General features: G+C 38.1%; 1 protein-coding gene across 1 annotated transcript; it reads left to right on the plus strand.

Moving 5' to 3' along the window:
• Positions 1 to 820: 820 nt before the first annotated feature.
• Positions 821 to 7262, plus strand: LOC146325008 (5-aminolevulinate synthase, non-specific, mitochondrial-like). Its single transcript, XM_084720719.1, has 11 exons — positions 821 to 891; positions 1088 to 1293; positions 1761 to 1937; positions 2992 to 3108; positions 3203 to 3422; positions 3561 to 3745; positions 3892 to 4071; positions 4352 to 4516; positions 4615 to 4883; positions 5831 to 5993; positions 6990 to 7262. Exons 1-11 carry the CDS (start codon positions 836 to 838, stop codon positions 7148 to 7150), a joined length of 1899 nt encoding a protein of 632 aa, XP_084576845.1. The 5' UTR covers positions 821 to 835; the 3' UTR covers positions 7151 to 7262.
• Positions 7263 to 9036: the final 1774 nt, after the last annotated feature.

Genomic DNA, 9036 nt, shown 5'->3' on the forward strand with positions numbered 1-9036 from the left:
AGCGTGGTAGAGCGCTTCCTCTTTGGAATAGACGATCTTTGACAGTGATACGCATGACGGTGGGTGGGCGTGGCTCCATATGATTGTGCAACATACTACCGCTACGTCACTGCAGTGACCGACGTGATGTAATTTCACCAGTTTAAGTTCTCCAACGTGCAAGAAGAACCTTCAGAAAATTGCCTAGAACACGAGACTGAGTTCTGCTTTGACTATAAAGGATCAACCAGGTGGGTTCATGTCAGAATTGTATGAAGGAATAAATCAGCGATAGTTTACATGTCATGTGCTTCAGTCTCATGTCTGCTTGGTTAAAGGTAAACTTTTTTTTTTTTTCGCTACTAATTAGGTAACTTGTGTTATAAGCCACTGGATAACTGTGACATTGTATGAGTGTTTATTTCTTTCAATTCCAGAGTGAAGTAAAGGCTTAATGAATGGTAAAAAGAAAGTTGTGTAATTTAAGTAATCTAAATCTTTGATCTGTAGTTTTTATTGATAGTCTGAATAATAACTTCATTCATGACAACAACGTCTATCTTATTTTATCTTAGAAATAAAAAATTAAAAAAAAAAAAAAAAGTGAGTATAATTACATGCTCCATGTTTGGCTTTGTGTATCTCATACTCTGCAATAAAGACCGTGCTCCTGTTCTGTAATCTATGGGATGGTGGGGGCTCAGGATCAGTAGTGTTGTAGTAGTGAGACAGGTCCTTGAGAGGCCTTCCCTCATTTTCTTGTCAAGGACAGCTGACTGCAGAGCAGAGTGAATGAAGGTAGTCTCTTGGGCTTTTAGCACAGCATCCTCTCTGGTGGATTGGTGTGGAGGTAGTCATGTTTCGCAAGACATTTTTCCTCTGTTACATCAAAGCGGACTGGGATGTGTTCAGGTAGAAAATACTCTTAAAATGTTACTTGAATAGTTTCACATTGTTTGGGTGGTACCTTTAATTGGATGTTTATTTTTCAGTTTTCATAATTTATCTTTTTTTATCACCGTTAGTCCAAAGCAGCAAAGAGCAGGTTACATTGTTCCTTGAAAACTTCCCTGACACATCTTTAATGCTGTTTTTGCTTCTCGTTTAGGTCAAGAGTGCCTCATATGGACGCAGTGATCCGCCGATGCCCTTTCCTGACTCTTGTGCCCGGGGTTTGCCTGCAGCTGGCTGGGAAGGCATCTCTAGTAAGCTATGCCCAAAAGTGCCCTGTGATGATGGAGCTGGTCTCCAGACCTCTGACTAGAGCTCTGTCCTCTTCTGCTTCTGCATCCAGAGGAACTCCAACAAATGATGGTCAGTCAGTCAGTGAGTCAGATGCTCAAAAATTATCGATTTAATTAGAAATTTATGTTAATATAATTCTGATAATAATATTATAGTGTATGAATATTGATTAATAATATCTGATTTGACAGATTTGCACAAAAAACATTTTACTGCAATTGATCAGTAAAATGCTCTGTAAAAATACTTAACCAGAAAAAAATAAATTAACCTTTGAAGAGTCATAACTGTTCTTGTTGTAATAGTTCTTGTTTTGTTGTAATAGTCGGGTTTGGCTCAGTCAGAGCTGTGGAATAATAAATCATCCATCTTTGCTCAGTTCATATGAGTCATTCTCCTCTTCAGGCGTGCTACAACTACAGCTTATATGGACTTTTTAAATTATCTGTGCCAGCCATGAGAAGCAGATAGTTATCAGTATCCGCTGATAACAATACATGTTGTGCATCCCTGATATTTACTCCTGTGTTGTGTAGGTCAGAAGCGTGAAGTCAGGTTGCCCCCAGGTCACATCACACCACCTGCTGGCAAAGCTGCAGCCTCCAAATGTCCTTTCCTGGCTGCAGAAATGGTGCAGAAAAACAACAGGGTGGTAACAGAGGCCAGCATTGAGCTGCAAGAGGATGTGCAGGAGATGCACTCTGCCCGCACTGGTGAGTAATCAACACCCACACCTGTAACTGGATACACATACAGTAAGTCAGTTATGTAAATTATTGAAAGGTCATTGTTTGCAGCATACACAATCTAGTGACATGAAAGCTCTTCCACTCTTCCTTCAGACCCATAAATCCATTTTTTTCGTGTGTGTGTGTGTGTGTGTAGGGGGGTCTTTAGGGGTAGAATCATCATCTGACAGCTGACAGATGCAGCACTTTGTGTCAACTTTTTCTAATAAATCTGCAATAAACACTGAGTTTTCTTTAGACACCTACACAAATGTTGAACATTTAATGTGTTTAATGGCTTTGAACATTATAACTGAAGTATTTAATAGCTATACCCGTGCTCAGGTATGTCTCATAAGTTGTAACAGAAGTTTTTGGCTTAATACCATTTATTGCACAGATTTGATGCAAAATTTTTGACCATTCAAGAACTGATAAAAAATGGTCAAAAATCCCACTGAATTAAGACAACAAAACCTTGAGCAACACCATGTAAAGATTCCTGCTGTGATTTGTATTTGTACATTTGGAGATTGTAGTGGATGGCGAGCATTTCTGCTCTGGAAGCTGCTCAAAATCCCCTTTATTGTCAAGGTACATAGGAAAGCTACGCATCCTCTGAATACTCCAGCTGTCTAGTTCATGGTTAGGAAATTTCATGAGGCTGTGTTTATCCTGGAGTTCATAATGGATCGTTCAATACAGAGAGGTCAAGTTTCAAGTAAAGGGAGACTCTTGGGTACCACCAGAAGCCGTTTTCATTCACATGTATTGAGATAAGAGGTAAAGCGATACTTTTGAAAATTGCCATACCAGTTTTCCCCTCAACAAAAATTTAGCCTAACTTTGGAGCCCCTTCCTGACAAGCATGACATAGTTGATACCAATGGATTCACATGATACCAGTATCTTCACTCTAGCTTTAAAACTAAGCCCCCTACAGCCTCTAAAAAAAGAGTAATGTCAGCTGTGGTCATGCAGAAATGAAAGTTTTGCTTTGATTTAGAGATGATTAATAGTCTGCGTCTTTCTTGAACAGGGAAAACAGATGTGGATCGTATCAAGGCAGACAAGGTCAACACAGGGAAGCCAAAAAACCTTTTTAAACCCGTATCTTCCAAAGTGTCTCACCTGCTCAAGGATAATCTGCCTGACGGTAAGAAAGTCGAATTCTTGTTAATAAATAAGGATTCTCAAAAAGTTTCTTTTCAAACTTTCAAAACCCTCCTCCCCATGTTTTTCTCCATCAGCTGTCACCTTCCAGTATGACAAGTTTTTTGAAAACAAGATTGAAAGCAAGAAGGCGGATCACACATACAGGGTGTTTAAGACCGTGAACCGGCGTGCCTTCTCCTTCCCCATGGCAGATGACTACTCCGAGTCTTTTCACACAAAGAGAGACGTGTCTGTGTGGTGCAGCAATGACTACCTCGGCATGAGCCGCCACCCTAAAGTCACCCAAGCTATAATGTGAGTTGGCTCAGTCATTAACGGGCAGCCATGACCCCGATCAGTGTTGTTAAACAGAAATCATAAGAGGATAGTGATAATTACAGATTCAGCTCTGATGAAAAAAATATAACTTTTAACTCTTTATTTTTCTTCAAGGGAGACTTTACGAAAGCACGGTGCTGGTGCAGGAGGCACACGAAACATTTCAGGGACGAGCAAATTCCATGTGGAGCTTGAATATGAGCTCGCTGATCTGCACGGCAAAGATGCTGCACTGCTGTTCACTTCCTGCTTTGTAGCCAATGACTCCACATTATTTACTCTGGCAAAAATGCTACCAGGTACATTAAATCAAGCTGTGAGATATTATAACGTGATCTTGGCTTTGATTCAAAATTGCAACATATTTGATCACAGATTTTCATGATTCAGCCTTAAATCCATAGTAGAGAATCAAAGACTTTCTTCCATTTGTTTACTCCTCTAGGTTGCGAAATCTACTCTGACGCTGGCAACCACGCCTCAATGATCCAGGGCATCAGAAACAGCGGAGTCAAGAAGTTTATCTTCCGTCACAATGACGTTAGCCACCTTCAAGAGCTGCTGGAGAAGTCGAACCCTTCCACTCCAAAGATTGTTGCCTTTGAGACGGTGCATTCAATGGATGGTAAGTACACAGATCCTCTAAAGAAGTGTCTTCTTTAATAGGGAATTTAAAACATCATTCATTTATTTGTAATTTATTTATTTGTATTGTTAGTTGTAAAATGAGGAAAACAGATTTATAGCATTCAGTGTTATTATATGATTATTATATACAAAACCATAAAATCTTAAATAACAGAGGTAATATTATCAAGAGTAACATAACATTTGATATAAACTATAAAAAGTACTCTCATTTTAAGTAATCCTAAATAGTTTAATGAACTCTGTGCTCTGTACAGGGGCCGTGTGCCCACTAGAAGAGATGTGTGATGTTGCCCACAAGTTTGGAGCCATTACGTTTGTGGATGAAGTTCATGCTGTGGGCTTGTATGGACCCAGAGGAGGGGGCATCGGGGACAGAGACAGAGTCATGCACAAGATGGACATCATCTCTGGTACTCTTGGTAAGTAGAGATACTCTCGCTAATGAGGGGAAACCTCTTGTCACACCCTCACCAGTTCCATATGCGCCTCTCTGACTTGTTGTGGGTTTCGTTTCCAGGCAAGGCATTTGGCTGCGTGGGTGGCTACATCGCCAGCACCAGCGCCATTGTGGACACAGTACGCTCCTACGCCGCGGGCTTCATCTTCACCACCTCCCTGCCCCCCATGCTGCTGGCAGGGGCGAAGGAGTCCATCAAAGTCCTGAAGAGTGAGGAAGGCCAGGTGCTCAGGAGGAAACATCAGAGGAGTGTCAAGCTGCTCCGACAGATGCTGATGGACTCGGGCCTTCCGGTGGTCAACTGCCCGAGCCACATCATTCCTGTCAGGGTAAGAAAATGAATAATTTATCCATTTAACTGGTGCTGATGCAGGGATTCACTTACTGGATAGTCTCTCTAAAAACTAGGCAACAGTGTCACCCCTAGATATAAGTTTTACCACTATAGCTGAATATGTTAGTATAGAAACTGAGTGGCAAGTGAGAAAAAAAAAAATACAGGTCTAAATCTCTTAATGACTTATGATCAAATGGCAAAAAGGTTTAGTCAGGACAATCTTTCTAAGTTCCTTGTTTTAAAAAAAACTCTTTTCTAGGTGAAAAAGAAAAGTTTTGCCAGGTGAAACAAAATGTTTGTTGTTGTAATAGTGACTTTTAATTTCTCTATGCACTTTAAACACAAGGTACAGTAGGAGTAGGAGTGTTTTTATTTCCAACATGATCATGCCGTGACAAAAAAGGAATTTTAATTGTTTAAAATGAGAGTGTGTTGGAGTTTTTATAGCCCAGCATTACTGTCATGTCTTTCTTTTGACTAGACATGTATTTTAATCTGTTAGACTTCTGTTAACATTAAAATACATTTCTACAATCCAAAACATGAATGCCTCGAGCGCTGTTAAGAACATGAAGTAGTGGTGCACATCCGCCTCTTGTGGCCAAAATGAGTATTACAACAACAAACACCTGCCAAAACTTTTTCTGTTTCGACACATGGAAAAAGTAACCTTTCCCCTCACGTCTCACAGATTAAAAGAATAGTAAGCAATTTAGAAACAGAGAAAGATTATCCTGAATAAACCCTTTCTCGCCACCTGTTCTAAAACACAACAATTTAGATCAGGCTTTGAAAATGTACCACTTTAATTTTTCTCTCAGTGCTTCTCAGAGCTTCAGTGTCTCAGTGTTACAGAATGCCTTTCACTTTTTAATAGTCTAAATTAAATTTCAGACACTTTAAAATGTGAATATGACAGGTGATGTGTCTGTTTGGCAGGTGGCAGATGCAGAGAAGAACACTGAGGTCTGTGACATCATGATGTCGCGTTACAACATCTATGTCCAGGCGATCAACTACCCCACTGTGGCTAAAGGAGAGGAGCTGCTGCGCATCGCCACCACACCACACCACACCCCCCAGATGATGCACTACTTTGTTGGTATGCCAAGTTTAGATTATGTCACTTATCTCATGAATCAAAAGTATCCAAAGACTATTTTTTGAAATATTTAAAAGTCCGAGACAAATGATCCATACACAGGATTGTAGCTTAGTTTAGTGTAGTTTACAGTAGTTTTGTTTAGTTCATTTTGCTCATTTCAATGTATCCTCTCAAAAAAGTTTTACAAAAACAAATAATACACTATAACACAGCCGACTTATATGCATTCCATGACAAAAAAAAAAGAAGAAAAAATGTACATTACCTGCCTTTTTTCTTGATGTCATAAATACAGCCTTTTCCTTTTCACACATTATATAAAAAAATCAACAATACATACTCAAATACAGTCAGTTGCAAACATCATAGCATAAATATACATATACCATATACAGACTTTTGAAATTAAATTTCTTTCTATGATCTTCGTTATTTAATCTTAATATAAATAACTGTTGTAGATTTTCAGGTAATAGTCTATTTCTGGCTTCATGCATGACTAATAACATTTTTAAAACAACTAAATCTTCAAATTTGAACACGTGTGACTTGGTAAACAGTCTGTTGATATGTTCTCTACATCCACCTTGTTATAAGTCTTATTGCTCTTTTCTGTAACACATTAAGGTTTGGTATTTGTCATGTCCGTGTTGCCCCACACCTCTGTGCAGTATCCTAAATGTGGAATTTCTTGGTGGCTTGAGCAGTTTTTCTTCTCTTGTGAAGGAAGAAAAACAAATTTTCATGATTATACTCATGAATTAACACATTCAAAGATTATAAAATTCATTAAGTCTATTCACCCCGTTAAAGGAAAATATTTTGACTGAGCACTGAGGTCCAGTAGCTACATTGGATAGTGAGACGAATAATTTATTTCAAATCCCGGCACTGTTGGGATCATTTTGACACTGTTTACAGTTTCAGATATATCTAATATCCATAATTGATGGCAAAGGCGGTCATATTCTCAGCTGTTGGTTCTCTCCACAGACCGGCTGGTGAAGACGTGGAAGGAGGTGGGTTTGGAGCTGAGGACGCACTCGTCAGCAGAGTGTGACTTCTGCCAGCAGCCTCTTCACTTAGAGCTGATGAGTGAGAGGGAGAAGTCCTTCTTCACAGGCCTCAGTCACATGATATCAGCTGTAGCCTGATGTCACTGAAAACACTAAGCCTCCTACTATAATATCTATTTATTGTCTTGAAATTAAATAGATCACTGTGTTTAAAATGCTGTCTGCAATAAATGTGTGGGTGAAGTGTTGATTTACTCTTGTGTAAAAAAAAATTAAACATCGTTTGCTTCATAAAAGTTATGAAAACAGCCACGTGCTACAGCTATTTACCACCTATGACTGTATTCATCAAATCAGTTGATCAGTCAGTAGTTAGCTAAAAAAAAAAATTCAAAAGCCTAAACATTTATAAATACATGCATATGTTTGTCCCTTGTCCAGCTTTGAGTCAGATTACTTTGAAATATGGTCAGTTACTGAATAAAACCTGCATGGCGATGTTTGTAATTAATAAGGTAATTTATTGGATTACTAAAAATGTTTTGTAATACTTCAAAATCAAACTTTGAAAATATATCACCATCTACTGGCAAAAATGGACACAGCCACAAAAATTTCAGCCACACTGGTGTTAGAAACCCTGTACATCAGACTGTTCATGATTTAATAGAGCATTATTGGTTATCATGAAAAAAGTTTTTTATTTTTAAAATATCCATATTTTAAAGAAGTCAGAAAACATGAAGTAATCCTTGAAAATAGAAAAAAATATAATCTAATTTCACCTTTTTCAAATGTAATATGGGCTGATTATATTACTTCAGATTATTTAATTCTTGTTACATGTAATCCATTACTACTCAACCCTGCCCCATAATTTACACTAGTATGTTGGGAAACATACCTCCTTTAGGAACATTTGACACACAACATTTAACTGAGACTTTTTGTGTAGCACAAGGTTTCAGAGCATCTAAACCATCTGAAGGTTAAATAAACCCTAACCCTACAATATCAGAATTTCACTAGTACATGAATATCATGGCCAAAAGAGCTCACAGTATCAATATAATTGCAATATCTGTCAGTCAGTGTCATTTTTTACTTAGTTTACTGTGCATATTGTGCATCTTTTTCTTTTTTAGCAAATGAATTTCAGGTAAAATATGGTAGTGTAGGGAGGTAGAGAACCAACATACTGAACACAAGCGTACAAGAGCATAAGAGACCATGGATTATTTACACAATATTATGATTTGTGTATTATTAACATGATATCAAGAATTAATTTATTAAATACTGTGGTTACAACAGCCCTATTTGTTTTATTTTTTTATGCTGCCTTGCTGAAAAAAAAAATCTTTTCTCCTTTTCATCTAGTCATACTAAGACTGTGTGTCTCAGTCTACTGATATACTGATATGTTGCACATGTGCATAATGTGTGTTACGCAAAGATCTAATCTGAATAATCTATGTGAGCATTTCATGCTCGAATGATCTCCCAGTATGAAGTGAATGAGATAACGGATCAGATGGAATATCACCTCTTCGCTCTGAACCAGTTATACAGTGAACACACACAGTATGTCAGATCATTAATATGGTGCAATCATGTCATTCTGGCTCATAAAGTTCATACTGTTTTATCATTTTACATGTAACATACAGGAAATTTGATGCACATACATATCAGTTACAACATGTTATGGAATGTGACATTGCTTATGTCCCTCAAAGTGGTGATGGGAAGCATGTGGCGTAAAATACATGTATTTTACTCTTTTACAAAAATAAATAGTAGTGATTGAAGTAGTTCTATCATAAACAACAAAAAAGGCAGTATTTTGTAGTAATTTTCTTTTACTTTTTTTTCTTGTGGTGTTCATGTATAATCAGCTTAAGGGCGGATTTGCGGTCATTCATTCATGAAATGCACTTCATGGCGTTCTTGCTTTCACCACATGGAGGCGCACCGGGCCTTCTGTTTACTGCTGTGAGGTCATGACGTCAGACCCCTCCCTC

The sequence above is a fragment of the Lutjanus erythropterus genome, chromosome 6, assembly GCF_056507025.1.
Source record: "Lutjanus erythropterus isolate fLutEry1 chromosome 6, fLutEry1.hap2, whole genome shotgun sequence".
NCBI classification, from domain to species: Eukaryota; Metazoa; Chordata; class Actinopteri; order Lutjaniformes; family Lutjanidae; genus Lutjanus; species Lutjanus erythropterus.

Bases quoted from the DNA above. Each gene is read 5' to 3' on its own strand.
- LOC146325008 (XM_084720719.1), top strand. From the start codon at position 836: ATGTTTCGCAAGACATTTTTCCTCTGTTACATCAAAGCGGACTGGGAT. The intron at 1,938-2,991 runs GTGAGTAATCAA...TTTCTTGAACAG, and splicing joins GATGCACTCTGCCCGCACTG to GGAAAACAGATGTGGATCGT. The intron at 3,423-3,560 runs GTGAGTTGGCTC...TTTTTCTTCAAG, and splicing joins AAAGTCACCCAAGCTATAAT to GGAGACTTTACGAAAGCACG.